Raw genomic sequence first — 13870 nt, forward strand, 5'->3', positions numbered from 1 at the left:
TGAGCCGCGTCGTTTGGTGACGTCATAAATGCAAGCCACAGCAAGCAAACAGATTGATACAAACCGCCAGTACAAGTACTTGTACCAGCTTCGCTTGGGTATCGCCCTTCATCTTCTCAGTCCTCGATTGTATGTACTGTACTTGAACTTGAACTTGTTCATAACCATCTCTACTCGTAGCAGTACACTTGCACTCGTACATTGAAACTCAGTTGGTGTCAGCACGAAAACAGCCGGTATCACTCTCGAAAGCCGCTCGGTTGCTCCACACTGCCCCTCTACACTCGCTTATCCATCCTATTCCTGCCGATCATCAGATAATGATAACCCTGATAACCTTGAAGTGAGACATCAGACGGCACCTCCTCCACCTGCCCAACTTGGTGGCCCTTGGCAAAGAGGTTGCCTGAGTTCTTTCATGTGGGGTATCAGGCGGCTGTACAGTATCGAAAGAGACTATATTTCCAACAGTCAATCAAATGCAATATGTTAAGTACAAGTATGCTTAATGCAACAGTGGTCCTCAGCTACTACGCGAGTAATCACCCGATGAGCTCGTGCTTCACACCTCATCAGTCCCTGAAGCAGTATCGGAACAGAGCTCCTGTGGCAAACGTCAATGCGGCAATCCAGAAGTAACAAGTCACCATGTAGGGGTCCTTGAACCACGGACTAATGACAATACCCATGGCGTAACCACCAGCATTGGTGACAAGGAAGACACTCATAACCAGTGATTTCATCGTTTTGGGAGCGTTCAAGAATGCATACTCCAAACCAGTGACGGAGGCCAAAATCTCGGAAAATGCAATGAAAATGTATGCAGGCACCTGCCAGAAGACAGATACCAGGTTCTCCACACCAACCTCGTCAATCTTTGTGTCTGCCTGGCCTCGGTAGATAAACACCTGCACTCCACAGGCCCAGACCATGGCCAATGCAGCACACAAGAAGCCAGTGAAGATTCGAGCAAGAGGACCAAACGAGTAGCCTCGAGATCGCAACCAGGGATATAACTTCTTCTCAACAATGGGAATGAACAGAAGTAGGGTGATTGGGTCAATGTTGCTCATAATGTCGTTGGGAATGGAGTAGGTATTCATCTGACCAGCCTGAGCAATGAAGTTGGATGTCATCTGGCCGTAAACAAGCCAGTAGACGGGGTAAAAGAGGAATACCCGACATGCCTTGAGCGTGACAATGATATCCTGCACGAAGGAAGCAGAATACTTGTTGCCCGAGGCCTTGGAAACGTACATGGCTCGAGGAGAGATGGTGGTGTCGACGGAGGAGATGAACTCGGGGGAAGTTTCAAGGTCCTGGGAGAGCAGAGACTCTTGGGAGGTACGAGAGGAAGATTCAGCATCGGTGTCCCGTGGGAGAGCGCTTGTCTCAGTGTCACATTTGTTGCCTCGCTCCTTGAAGAGCATCCAAGAGACAGCCACGGCATCGGGAACAACACTTCCCTTGACAGGAGCGCAGTAGTACATGTTTCTTCCCATAACCAGGGCAGCCATTCCAAAGAAGAAAAAGACGCCAGGGATGAGATAAGCAGCCCAGAAGTCGACCTTCATTTCCACGTAAGATGTAATCATGGGGGCCAGGCAGCCAATGTTGATGCAGTAGTAGAAGATCATGAAGATGGACTGGATGGTGACGACAGGGGAAATAATGGCTTGAGACTCGTTCTTGGTATAGACGAGTCTGTACTTTTCGTTTCGGTACTGCTCTCCAATCAGAGGACTCACGTTGGCCTTGATTCCTCCTGTTCCGAGTCCGATGATGACCATGGCCAGCAGCAGGCCTGGGAGAGCCCATCCGTTGTCAATGTTGACGGGAAGAGAAGAGATCACCAGCACAAAGACGCCAATAACATTGACGATGGCGAACCGAAGAATTGTCTTGTACTTGCCCCAGTATGAGTCAGCAATGATAGCTCCGAAAATGGGGGTTAGGTAGCACCAGAACTGGAAGGCATAGAGGAGAGCCACGGCCTTTTGTTGGCCCAGGCCGAGGGCTCCAGGTAGTCGGCCCTCCCGCGGGTTCTGGATGTAGTTCTGGAAGGGACCCGAGAGTCCGTAGTAGGTGAACCGTTCACAGAGCTCGACTACTGCCACCAGATAGGCCGAGTAGGGGATTTTATCGGAGATGTGGGGCACGTCTTCGGGGAGGTCTGGGAGCGAGATGATTTCGCCTTCCTCCGAGTCGGCAACGTCGGTAGTCATGGAGGTGGGTTTCTTGAGCAGCGGGCTTGTTTCCGTGTGGCTAGTGTGGGGGGTGGTGACCGTGGTAATATCGTGTCTGGTGGTGTATGTAGGGTCGAGAGTTGTGTCACGAGAAGGCGAGTGTCGCAAGGAGGCCGTTCCGTAGTTGTCGAGATCACAAACGCTCACGTAGCTGTCTGTGTTGGCGGTTTCAAGTCGCAGGTTACTGTTGTAGCGGGTGTCTTGGGGGTGGCTAGTGGATGTGTTGGTGCTGGGTCTGTGGGCATCGTCTGCGCATGTGTCGGTGGGATTTGTGTCTCTGGCACTGCCAATAGTCATTACTCTCGGCGTCTCTTCAATGTCTCCAGCTAGTTGCAACAGACTGACTCCGCTGGAATCGCTCTGGGCCAGGCTTGGAGTCTCCATTTTTTAGGTTGTGGCCGGAAGGATGCTGGTTTGGGAATAGAGGGGTACAGTGAGGTGCAGGCTTACTGGGCAGGTGGGAGGGCTGGGCTTGTTTGGTCCAGACACCAGTGTGCGGTGTAGACTTGTGTGAAGGTGCGGTGTAGAAGACAAGGTCTGATCAGAGCCGATAATGCAAAAAGACACACGACCCGAGCCGTCAAATGCACCCCAACCTACTCCACCTCGTGAGACGCTGACGAGGTTGGGTGGGTAGAGTAAAGGGGCGTGGAGAGGTGGTACACGTGACTACCGGTAAAACGGACTCTTGGGGTCAGTGGTTTGTGTCACATGACCTCGACAATGTATATATCGCTTGCTCCCTGTCAAAAACGGACCCACTTGGCCCGTTGTATCGACGGGGTCCACTCGTGACTCACTTTGAGGGGTTCGGCATGGACGGACATTAGGTTCCGGCACCAGTGATAAGGTTGCCATGGTAACAGTAAACTGTTACTGCGAGTACCACTTGTGCTTGTAGGGGGACCGGACCTGAAGTGTTGTGTAGAGGTTGGGGGAGTTGCATGAGTGTAACTAATTGGCCACCTTTATTTATTTATTTATTTATTTATTTTGACGGTTTTGGCGGTTTTGGAGTGGTCTCAGAGCAGGACGCGCTCTCGTTCAAATTACCGTCAAGTCCAAAGCTGTGGCTAGAGTAGCACGGGAAATTGGACGCTGATATAAGTTCATTTGAGGGAGTCAGATAGATCAAAATGATGACACTGATTAGAAGAGTTGAATGGTATAACAAAATCTGGGTATTTCGTACAGATATGTTGAGATATGGACACCAGTTGGGTTAGAATGCGTGGTGATAAGTAGGCGTGGATATTGAACGTGACTGAGACGCGCTCTAAGATGGTTGACCGACCAGACGGACTACTGTACTTGTACCAGTACTGTCAGTTTGCTTGGTCTTTGCTTTCAGTGCATTCCGAACCCCTATTCTCAGATGATTAAACACTCGTCTCTGGCTTATCTCGCTTTATATCTGTAAGTTGACATCATAGACCTGTTGAGCCTTCTCACAAATACAACATCAGGGAGCGTCAGATCCTGTTGAGCAGTCTTGTCAATAAAAGGGGTATAGGTGATCCGAATCGGTCGAGTGACTTCAGCTTTCAGAATCCTTTCCCGAGACCTCGTTGTTCCTCATAAGCGCACTTAGGTATGTACATGTACGGCAGATCGATTATCTCGGTTGAAAAAGGGACCACGAACGGGACAGAGAAACGTGCTTTCAAGCTATGGTACCACGGGGAAAAGTACTTTGAAGCTACACGAGTTTTGGTTCGTACTTTACCAAGGCACATACTGCGGAGGGTGAGTGACAGGTGCCAGACGTCTTTGGAGAGTCAGAGCCGCTACCAACTTCTTAAAGGGTTAGAGCAGATATTTGATGCTATAAAAACCACCAGAAACACTACTTAGACAAACCTCGAAATAATTATGCGCCATCGAGTCGAGCTAGCCAGCACTGGATTGTAGATGTAAAGATACACCAGGGCCCGGCCGGGAGACCGCCACATTCCGACAACTTCTGCCAGCCGCAGTGACACATTGTCCCTTTAATTTCATCAATACAGGGGCTTTGGAAAAAAAAAATCAACTCTTCGTGTTCTCAGCGTCTGCTTCGAATGGTATGTCAAGCCCCTGAATCTGCTCTGGGTGCACGTGCTGCACTACTCACCAGTGTAGCACGATACAGTAGACCCTAGGAGGTAGTTTCGAGCTGGAGTGGTCAATGATGGCATTATAATTCTCACCCTGGATCTCCCTCTTCTCTCCAGATATTTGACGTGACGATACATGCCCAGACCGGGTGCCCTTGTCCATGAACATGGAGTAACAAGCATGAAGCAGACAATACTGTGGAGGGTAATCATATACATAGAGCGTCAAGAAAACCCTTCAAAATGGCTTGAAATTGGTATTATGGGGGAAAAAAAAACACCACAAAACCCTTCTTCAATATTTGAACACACTCATACAACTTTTGTCCCTTCTCTACGCTCCACCAACACCTGTGTGTCTCTCCTACCCCACCTGCATGCATAGCCATAACTTGACACATAATATTTCACCTCTGCGCTGCGCATCAGGTAATATTTGGTGTGTATCCTTTGCCTGATTCGATCTGAAATGTGGTAGTCCGAAGCAGATATCTGGAATGTGTCATAATGACAGCGACAGGTCCACTCACCAAGTGACAAGAGGAGGGAGACCACAATAACCTCGACTCAGCCTGACATCCATCTAACACACCGACAATAGTTGAAACAAGGAGCTAAAGAGATAGTACTGTAGTCTGCCCCTGATACTACAGTAATAACAACGAATCATACACCATCCGAGTTGTTAATTAATTTGTGCCTGACGACCTGAACACGGCCTTTGTTGCGACAATACAGTACCCTCGACTCTCGCTACAGTACTAACATCACTATTGAACCCGCTCGTTACTTGCAGACTATCTTCGATCTGCGAATTACATCCATTCTTGTCGTCAATTCGGTTGTCATCTTCTCAAGAAAGCCACGTCGACACTACTCGCTCCTAAGGGTCCTTTTCTATCCAATTGACACTTGATTCACTCGGACTCCAGGACAATGTACAAAGCAAAGACCTTCTCCGAGCTCGTGTTCCAAGCAACACCCTCGGACCAACCTTGGCAACAAAACAACATCTCCCCAGCTACCCGAACAGCCTTCCCAGTGAGAATCCACAAAACAGAGGGAACTGTAGCAGGAGCACCTTCCCTCTGCCAACCGCGCGATCAACCCTCCCCCCAGAGCTTCCACACGTTCCACAGTCCCAAAAACAATTCCTCTCGTGACACCAATCTTGGCTCCTGTCTCTTTACCTCCGCTGATAGTCTCATCACGTTTGATTTCGGCCAAAACATTTGTGGCGTCGTCACTCTCAAATTTGGACCCAGAAGCTCAAAGACAATTCTGGGACTCGCCTTCTCCGAATCAAGCGATTTCGTTGGCAGAAACTCGGACAAATCTGTCGACTTCAAGGTCACCGATGGCCACGTGACTGTCGAGGTATACCCAGGCATCTCCGAATACACAATGCCTGTGGAGAAGCTGAGAGGAGCATTTAGATACCTGACAGTGTTTGTAGCGAGCAAAACCCGTGACTGCATTGCACATGTGACATCTGTGTCTTGCAAAATGACCCAGATGCCTTCTTCTGCCTCCCTCAACAAATACTCTGGGTTTTTCCACTCCAGTGATCCTCTGCTGAACAAAATTTGGTACGCTGGAGCTTACACTATCCAGCTTGCGACCATATCGTCAGTCCAGGGTCGCAAGAGTGACTACGTCGTCAAATCTCGTGGATGGGACAATTCTGGTCATGTAAGTCAGGGCCTGGAGGTGCTTACTGACGGTGCAAAGCGAGACCGTAGCGTCTGGTCTGGTGATCGGCTCATTAGCACTTCAGTTTACCACTGTGCTTTCGGAGGTGTCAATTCGGCTGCCACCGCAACTGCAATTGATTGGATTTTTGCGGGCCAACAGCCTGATGGACGTCTTCCTTACGCTTGCAAGCCTGCTGATCTTTACGGCTCCGATACCTTCCACTTGTGGGGGTTACTGGGCTTGTATGAGCTGTGGCAACACAGTGGAGATTTCCAGCGAGTGCGAGAATTATGGGTTCCGTTCAAAAAGGGAGTGGAACTGGGTATGAGCTGGATCGACTCTGACTACGGACTGGCCAAGATTGTTTGTGGTCTTGATTGGGGCCGGTCTGTACTTCAGGGTCATTCTCTTTCTTTGAACGTGCTTCTTTATGCCTGCTTAGTGTGCTCGGTCGAGATTGGCAACCTCTTGGGAGAGCCTGAAGCTCAACTAGCTATCTGGATCAATACCGCTGAGAGTCTGCACGTGCGTATCAACGAGCTGCTCTGGGACGCAGAGAAAGGTCTCTTCAAAGATAACCTCTCGTCAACACTCTACCCCCAAGATGGCAACTGCCTGGTAATTTACTATGGGGTGTGTGATGGTGAACGGTCAAAGACTGTTTCTGAGAGGCTCTTTGCTCGTTGGAACCAATTTGGACCTATCAACCCTGAGAGTAACGGCATGATCAGCACATTTATCAGTGGTATTGAGGTTATGGCTCATCACCAAGCTGGAAGAACCCTTAGAGCACTAGCTCTTATTCGCCAGACCTGGTCTTACGCTCTGTCTGCGCCCTGGAGTGTCAAATCCAGTCTTGTGGAGGGCTTCTATAAGGACGGAACCTGCTCTTATCCGTCCGATAAGCATGACAGCAGCTACATCAGCCACAGCCACCCCTGGTCTACAGGTCCCACGAGCTTTCTCAGCTACAAAATCTGTGGACTGCGCTTCACCAACCCCAACCACGTGACCTGGACTCTTCAGCCTACTCTGGCTGATTTGGATTTCTGCATTACTGGGTTTACTTCGGCCAAGACAGGGTATCTCGTTGGAGGGTGGAAGCGGGACTCGAAGAACCTGCTCCAGATTGCAGTAAAGTCTACTCCAGGGACTATTGGCGAAATTTGTGTCCCTCTCATTCTCGGTAAGCAGCTGAAGATGACTGTCAATGGTGTCAATGTGAATCTGTTGAATCTCGAGATGGACGAAGGATGGGCGTATGTCAAGGGGATCGAGGGCGGTTGCCATACCGTCTACGCTTGGTATCTAGACTAGCAGATTGGTCTTGGTTTACCAATTGACATAATTACAAAGTAAATTTCTTTAATCGCATCTATCGGAATTGAACACACAAACTCTTCACGCCACATACATTATCTTCATAAAATTATTCCAACCTTAAAAAAATTGTGCATGCACGAGCCGTAGATTTCGATTCTCGACCAGAGCACCAGACCTATACATCTCATACACACGCCATGGTCCCCAAACGATTTCGAAAGGAGAACGCCGGCGCGCGAGAGGTCAAGAGTGAGGTTTTCGGCGACAAAAAGGCTCGAAACCAGCTCGCACACACCTCGAAAAACTACGACAACGCCAACGAGCAGCCCCGCAAGTTCAAGAACCGGGTGGCCAAGCCCAAAGACAACGGCAAGCCCAAGGTCAAGAAGGCCCGAGTGTACACAGAAAAGGAACTGGGAATCCCCAAATTGAACACGGCCATCGATCCCGAGGGAGCCAAGAAGGCACTGAGAGGCAAGAAGGGCAAGAAGTTTGTGGATAACGACCAAATGAACCTGTTAGTTAGCATTGTCAACGAGAAGATTGACTCTCGAAACGCCAGTAAGCTGGAAAAGGCCCGTCAGCTGGAGATGATCCGAGAGCAGAAGCGAAAGGAGATTGAGAAGCGAGAGGCTGAGAAGGAGGCCGAGATCGAGCAGAAGAAGAAGGAAATCAAAAAGACCAGCCGAGGCAAGAGTGCTGACAAAGTGCAGAAGAAGATGGAGGAGCTCAAGAAGAAGGAGGAGGGCAAGGGAAATTCCAAGAAGAAGAGCGTCAGCTTTGCTTAATTATCGGGAGGTATATACTATATGCATTTGTTTATCTGGAGGGATGAGGGGAGACGAGGACGGTAGTTGTGATTCCGGGAGTATTTCAAGAGGTACAGCATCTTTTGAAGTTTGAAGGTAATTGACGGTAATTGACGAGATGTCTGTCAGAATCTCTTTCTGACGAATGAGCAAGCCCACACCCTTCTGGTTTGTGCTACTCTCGGACGTGGTGTTCTCAGAAGTGGGCTGTAAGGCGTTCCATTGACTATATCTAATCAATCATACATATGAACAACAATTTGATCTTGAAGGTGGAACGGGTATATAGAGTAATCAACGAGTTGTTGGATGGGATATCTGTAGTATATATGAATCAACTGTACAAGTACAAGTACAAGTGGGAGTACTTGTACTTGTACTCTATTTTTTTTTACATCAATACATCAATACTTCCTAAGGCTGTATATACTATTGGCAACAACTGTTTAACCAGGTGTTCTCAGCTTACACAAGTATACACTTGCTACAGTTTGTACTTGTATATATAAAAATTCTGAGCTACAAGTACATACTGCAGTCACTTTTCGAGACGACGTTATCACATTCAGATACAGCAGTTTACTTCACTGGGCTTCTCTTCCTCACTTGCTATGCGATATCAACGTCTTGTCGTAACAGGGAGTGTGATGTAAATATTCCTCGTGCTTATATGTAGAATGGTCAGGACCAAATAAAAAGCCATAAAAGCCATAAACAGGGAGGTTGTTCAGGGGAGGTTCGTTCCTGATAGGTTTGTTCATGATACTACAAGTAGCTGTAACTATTTCTCCTGTAGTTATTCTTCTGTTCCTACATCAGTCTTCATAACCCTACAAGATTATTCAGGCTACACACATTTGATTCTTACAGACTATCACTAGAGGGAATATATGGGCACAGTTTGAACTGGAGACGACGACATATTGCACACTTCAGACTTCAACCTTCCACCCCGACTAATACAACTCCCGGTGTTCAATCCTCTACTTTTAGGCCGTTGCAAATGTCGAGACAGGTGCCTTTAGTACATACGGGTACCATATGGGTAGAGTAGTTGTACCAAGTTGATAAACCATTGATCTGAAAGAGAAGCCACAAAATAACCGTCTCAACCTCCGTTATTTAAACACAGGGGCAAAGTATATGTTGTAGAGTCTCCATGATGGCATTTCATAAGACGATCATGAAGAAAGCCAAATAGAGCAGTATGAATTTCATCTGGACGTCAAGAATCCTTCTTTCTGGCCTTAGTCAGCAGACCCCCCTTCAGTCATATCCGATTCTCTCCTCGTTTTCCCTGTCTTTCCGTGCCTCCCAAGTCTGCACACTAAGCCATGACAAATCTCCGTGGCTTATCACTAATAGCGTTATCAAGCCACTTGTGCATGTAGATGATGCAAGATAAGCAGGTGGAGAGACGCACGGCTCTTTTTCACAACACTACTCCAAAATGTCAATTATCGACGGCATAGAAACAAGGAGAGACTCGGGCGCCTCCTCAGCGTCAGCAGCGTCGTCATCTTCAAAAAATTCCATCTCAAAATCCCCAATCTTCACAACAGAAACCACCCCCTTGGTGAGAGGAATTGTGGAAGGCAGGAACACCCACGACCCAGAAGCCGATGGAAAAAGCGAATCTGTATCTCCTCTAGGTCGCCATGTGGGACCATTGACGGTTGTGGCCCTCAACTTCAGCCAGATGATCGGTACTGGCATCTTCGTGGCGCCAGGAACAATTCTCAACTCGGTAGGCTCGATAGGAGCCTCTCTGGTTCTATGGATGTTTGGCATAATCGTGTCCTTCTGTGGGTTCTCGCTTTACACCGAATTCGCCTCTCTGTATCCCAGCAGATCGGGGGGAGAAGTGGTGTATCTGGAAAAGGCATATCCACGACCCAAGTTCATGGTACCTGTGACATTTGCTATTTGCACAGTTCTTCTGAGCTACTCAGCATCAAACGCCATTGTCTTCGCTCAGTACTTTATGGTATCTCTTAACATCAAACATACAGACGGAATGGAGCAATTTGTGGCTGTGGCTACCTCTGTGGCCGTCTGCATCATCGCTATTGTTGACACCAAGTGGTCCATGCGTTTGCAGTCGGTCATTGCCTATATCAAGGTGGGAATTCTCATCTTCGTCGCAACCACTGGTCTGGCTGTTATTTCCGGAGTCACCAAGATTGAAAAACCACTCGACAACTTCAAAAACCCATTCTCTGGAACTTCCACATCACCGAACGTCTGGGCTGCGGCTCTGGTGAAGGTAATTTTCTCGTTTGCGGGCTGGAACAATGCCAATAACGTGCTTAATGAGATCCCCAACCCAGTTAAGACTGTCAAGATCTACGGATCAATAGCCCTTGCTCTGGTTTCGGTTTTGTACATGGTTTGTGCTGTTGGATACTTTGCTGCAATCCCTAAACAGGAGATCAAAGACTCGAAACTACTGACTGCAGCTCTCTTCTTCACCAAAGTGTACGGAGATGAGTCGACAACAAGAATCTTGCCCTCTTTGATTGCCATCTCTTCCTTTGGAAACCTCCTGTCTGTTACAATTGGACACTCTAGAGTCGTCAGAGAAGTAGGACGCCAAGGAGTCCTCCCCTACCCTGCCTTCTGGACAAACACTTGGCCATTTGGAACACCTGCAGGACCTTTACTGGTCAAGTTACTGCTCACAATCATTGTCATCATGGTCCCTCCTCCAGGAGACGCGTTCAACTTTGTTATCGACTTGCAGTCATATCCCAGCAACGTCTTCCTGGTTTTACTGGTAATTGGTCTGTTTTTAATCCGGAAGCGAAGACGAACCCGGGGCCTCCCAAGTGCACCTTTTGAGGCCTGGGATTGTGTTCTGTACCTCTACTTGGGAGTATCCCTCTTCCTCCTGGTTGCTCCTTGGATCCCTCCTCCCGGAGGAAAGTACGGAGGAGATGTCTCGTTTTTCTACGCGACCTATTGCATTGTGGGCATTGCAATTCTTGCTGTCTGTGGTCTCTATTACTTCTGGTGGGCGGTCATCTGGCCCAAGCTCGGCAATTTCAAACATGTAGAGGTTCTTGAGCGGCTTCCTGACGGTTCAGTGTTCACAAGAATTGTTAGACAGAAGAATTCTTTTTAGATATAAAAAATGACTGATTTTTTTCTGCTATCACATGGGTATTTGGTTCTCGTTGATGTTCTTCTACCCTCTCAAATACGGATATACTATTTGTTAAGAATTTTAACTGACTTCCTCCAATTTTATTCAATTTTAATTGATTTTTATTTCCCATTTTTGGAACTTAGATGTTGCCTAGCTGGTATATATCCAGAATTTTCAGAAGAGGTAGCAATGTTGTAGAAGTCTTATCAGACTCAAGAGACTCGTAATATAATTATTATATGCATAAATATTGATTTTTTCTTCTTCTAATGATTCATTACAGCTATATACTGTGCCTAGTAAGTATTGAAGATCATAAGTATTATTGATTAGATGTAGTTAACAACTTACAACCCACTTCTAGGGACACCACGTTCCGATAGTAGCACACACCAGAAGGGTGAGTGCTTGCTCACTCACCAGAAAGAGATTCTAGATCAGTGGATAAAACTATCTACAGGATGGACATCTCGTCTACGACCAAGCTGGTTTCTCTCACCACATGTGATGACTTCTCATCATTATGTGAGGAACTAGCCAGGTATTACCCTACCGAGTATTACCTTCAATGGTAAGCCGGGTTATTGGCGTTCTATAAATCATACACTTATAAATCGTTTCGGTGAACGCTGCATTTTTACAGCGGAATTTGAATACCGACAAACAGGGGATTTTTACACGTATATTTTGGGGTATCCTGGCCGAGCGGTCTAAGGCGCCAGGTTAAGGCTAATACCTTAACGAATTTCCTGGTCTCTTCGGAGGCGTGAGTTCGAATCTCACGGATATCATTTTTTGGCGCGTCTTGAATGGGCTACCTCGTATACAACGAGCCTGTTGAGCTATTCCTTTTCCATATTCTACCGGTTTGTCTTGATACTCTGAGACAACACATCTGCAGGATCTTTGAAACGAAGACTTCAAGATCTACAATGGATTATGCTGGGATGCCTTTCACTTCTTAGACAGCCCAATACCCCAAATAAATGGTGAAGTACGGGAACAAGTCTAAGGGTGTAAACAGAGCACATCTACAGCTGGTACAGTATGCACTGTACTTGTACTTGTACTTCTTCAACACTCCAGTCAAACTAACACACCAGACCATCATCGATCTTACTGTACGGGTACAATACAGGAACAACGGGGACACAGACCATTACAGCACAATAATCTGTGACGCACAAATGCCATTACATCGTCCTCCTGGCCTGTTTTCAGGTTGTCGCCTCCGTAGTACAAGTAGGACACTTGCGAAACATCACTGATACTCGATTCTGTTGACATTTCATATATTCACATTCACATTAGAAGGTAGCGAGTGCGTTGGTCAAACATACACCGCTGCTTATGGGATTGAACAGTGCCATTGGCACTGTTGTAGCTATGCTCATGGACGTTGATGGCATCGTGGCGCTTCACATCTAGCAGAAAGCAGTAGGCTCAAACTCAATCATCAGATCGGTGTACTTCTTTCCACCCTCGACCCAGCCCTTGATGCCGCCCTCCAGCACAAACACCTCGATGGAGTCGTCGTTGTGGGCCTTGAGGATATCAAAAAACCAGCCGGCGGTCTTGACAGCTCGCTGTCGCGACGACCAGCAGTGGATGATGATCTTGGTCTTGCCGGCGCTTTTGCACAGCTGGTAAATGTCCTCAATGGAGTTGTAGACACCGGTGTAGTGGAGACACAGGGCGCCCTTAATCTTGCCGCCTTTGAAGTCGTGCTTTCGCAGATCAATAATCATCTCCTTGTTATCGCCGCTCTGCAGCCACTCCAGAACCTGCTCCTTCTGGACGATGGGAGCAATGCCCTGGGGCTCGGGGTACTTTCCAAGCCAGTCTTCAACTTCGGGGTGCAGGGACATTGTATCTGTTGTGTGTGTTGTGTCTCGTGTGTTCAGCGAGTGTGTGCTGTGGTCAGTGTGTCGATTGCTCACCCTATATATATAAGGTGTGGAGAAGACGACATGTTCCAACCTAAAGTGCACCGCCACATCAATGACTAACGCCACACATGACAGATGCGGCTTCAACGGTTCCGTCAAGCTGGAGATCTACAACGCTGACATTGATTGACCGAGACAAAAAAAAGGGCGCCGGTGAGTAACATTAGAAAATATCCATTTCTTCCAACCAATCAAATAAGACCAAACTCTCTTGCATAAAACCACTCGCCATCTCCCGCGGTCCTCCATCCAGCCTCTAGTCCTGTATGCACAACTGTGGTCTAGACTCTCATGATAGATATATGCACGCAATCAAAGTGGGTCTTGCTGTGTAACATTCGGAGCAACGAGTCAGTGCGATTTGGATGGTCTCTTTGCCCCTGTTTACTGTGCGTGTATTGGTTGAATGGTATTATTATGGGTAGTTGAATCGATGGATACCCAAAAAGACCATACTCGGCTGAGTCTCGCCCAAATTTCAGTTCAAAATGTGGCTAATAACGTTGAGACTAGCCCAACAGGGACAAGTCCCGTACGTACGCAGTATTCCAACTTGTACTGTGTCCACACAAAATCCGACAGAGATCTGAGTATCTGGAACTGA

The 13870-nt window shown here is 47.6% G+C and overlaps 5 protein-coding genes and 1 non-coding gene across 6 annotated transcripts, besides 1 other annotated feature; 4 read left to right on the top strand and 2 right to left on the bottom strand.

Annotated features, from left to right (window-relative positions):
- Window positions 1-572: 572 nt before the first annotated feature.
- On the bottom strand, window positions 573-2630 carry YALI1_D24892g (uncharacterized protein; the record flags this gene model as incomplete). Its single annotated transcript, XM_503038.2, has 1 exon — window positions 573-2630. The coding sequence occupies one exon, from the start codon at window positions 2628-2630 to the stop codon at window positions 573-575; it is 2058 nt and encodes a 685-aa protein (XP_503038.1).
- A 2648-nt stretch (window positions 2631-5278) lies between these two features.
- YALI1_D24918g (uncharacterized protein) lies at window positions 5279-7354 on the top strand (the record flags this gene model as incomplete). The annotated part of the gene is made up of 1 exon (XM_503039.3): window positions 5279-7354. The coding sequence occupies one exon, from the start codon at window positions 5279-5281 to the stop codon at window positions 7352-7354; it is 2076 nt and encodes a 691-aa protein (XP_503039.3).
- A 203-nt stretch (window positions 7355-7557) lies between these two features.
- On the top strand, window positions 7558-8148 carry YALI1_D24941g (uncharacterized protein; the record flags this gene model as incomplete). The annotated part of the gene is made up of 1 exon (XM_503040.3): window positions 7558-8148. The coding sequence occupies one exon, from the start codon at window positions 7558-7560 to the stop codon at window positions 8146-8148; it is 591 nt and encodes a 196-aa protein (XP_503040.1).
- A 1471-nt stretch (window positions 8149-9619) lies between these two features.
- YALI1_D24961g (uncharacterized protein) lies at window positions 9620-11293 on the top strand (the record flags this gene model as incomplete). Its single annotated transcript, XM_503041.3, has 1 exon — window positions 9620-11293. One exon carries the CDS (start codon window positions 9620-9622, stop codon window positions 11291-11293), a length of 1674 nt encoding a protein of 557 aa, XP_503041.3.
- Window positions 11294-11621: 328 nt separating this feature from the next.
- Window positions 11622-11886: a sequence feature (Compare to YALI0D19668t, LTRyl1; YALI1_D24982t).
- Window positions 11887-12008: 122 nt separating this feature from the next.
- Window positions 12009-12108, top strand: YALI1_D24985r. Its single transcript has one exon. It is a non-coding gene; the product is annotated as a tRNA-Leu (tRNA).
- A 633-nt stretch (window positions 12109-12741) lies between these two features.
- YALI1_D24997g (uncharacterized protein) lies at window positions 12742-13185 on the bottom strand (the record flags this gene model as incomplete). The annotated part of the gene is made up of 1 exon (XM_503042.3): window positions 12742-13185. One exon carries the CDS (start codon window positions 13183-13185, stop codon window positions 12742-12744), a length of 444 nt encoding a protein of 147 aa, XP_503042.1.
- Window positions 13186-13870: the final 685 nt, after the last annotated feature.

Source organism: Yarrowia lipolytica, chromosome 1D (assembly GCF_001761485.1).
Source record: "Yarrowia lipolytica chromosome 1D, complete sequence".
NCBI classification, from domain to species: domain Eukaryota; kingdom Fungi; phylum Ascomycota; class Dipodascomycetes; order Dipodascales; genus Yarrowia; species Yarrowia lipolytica.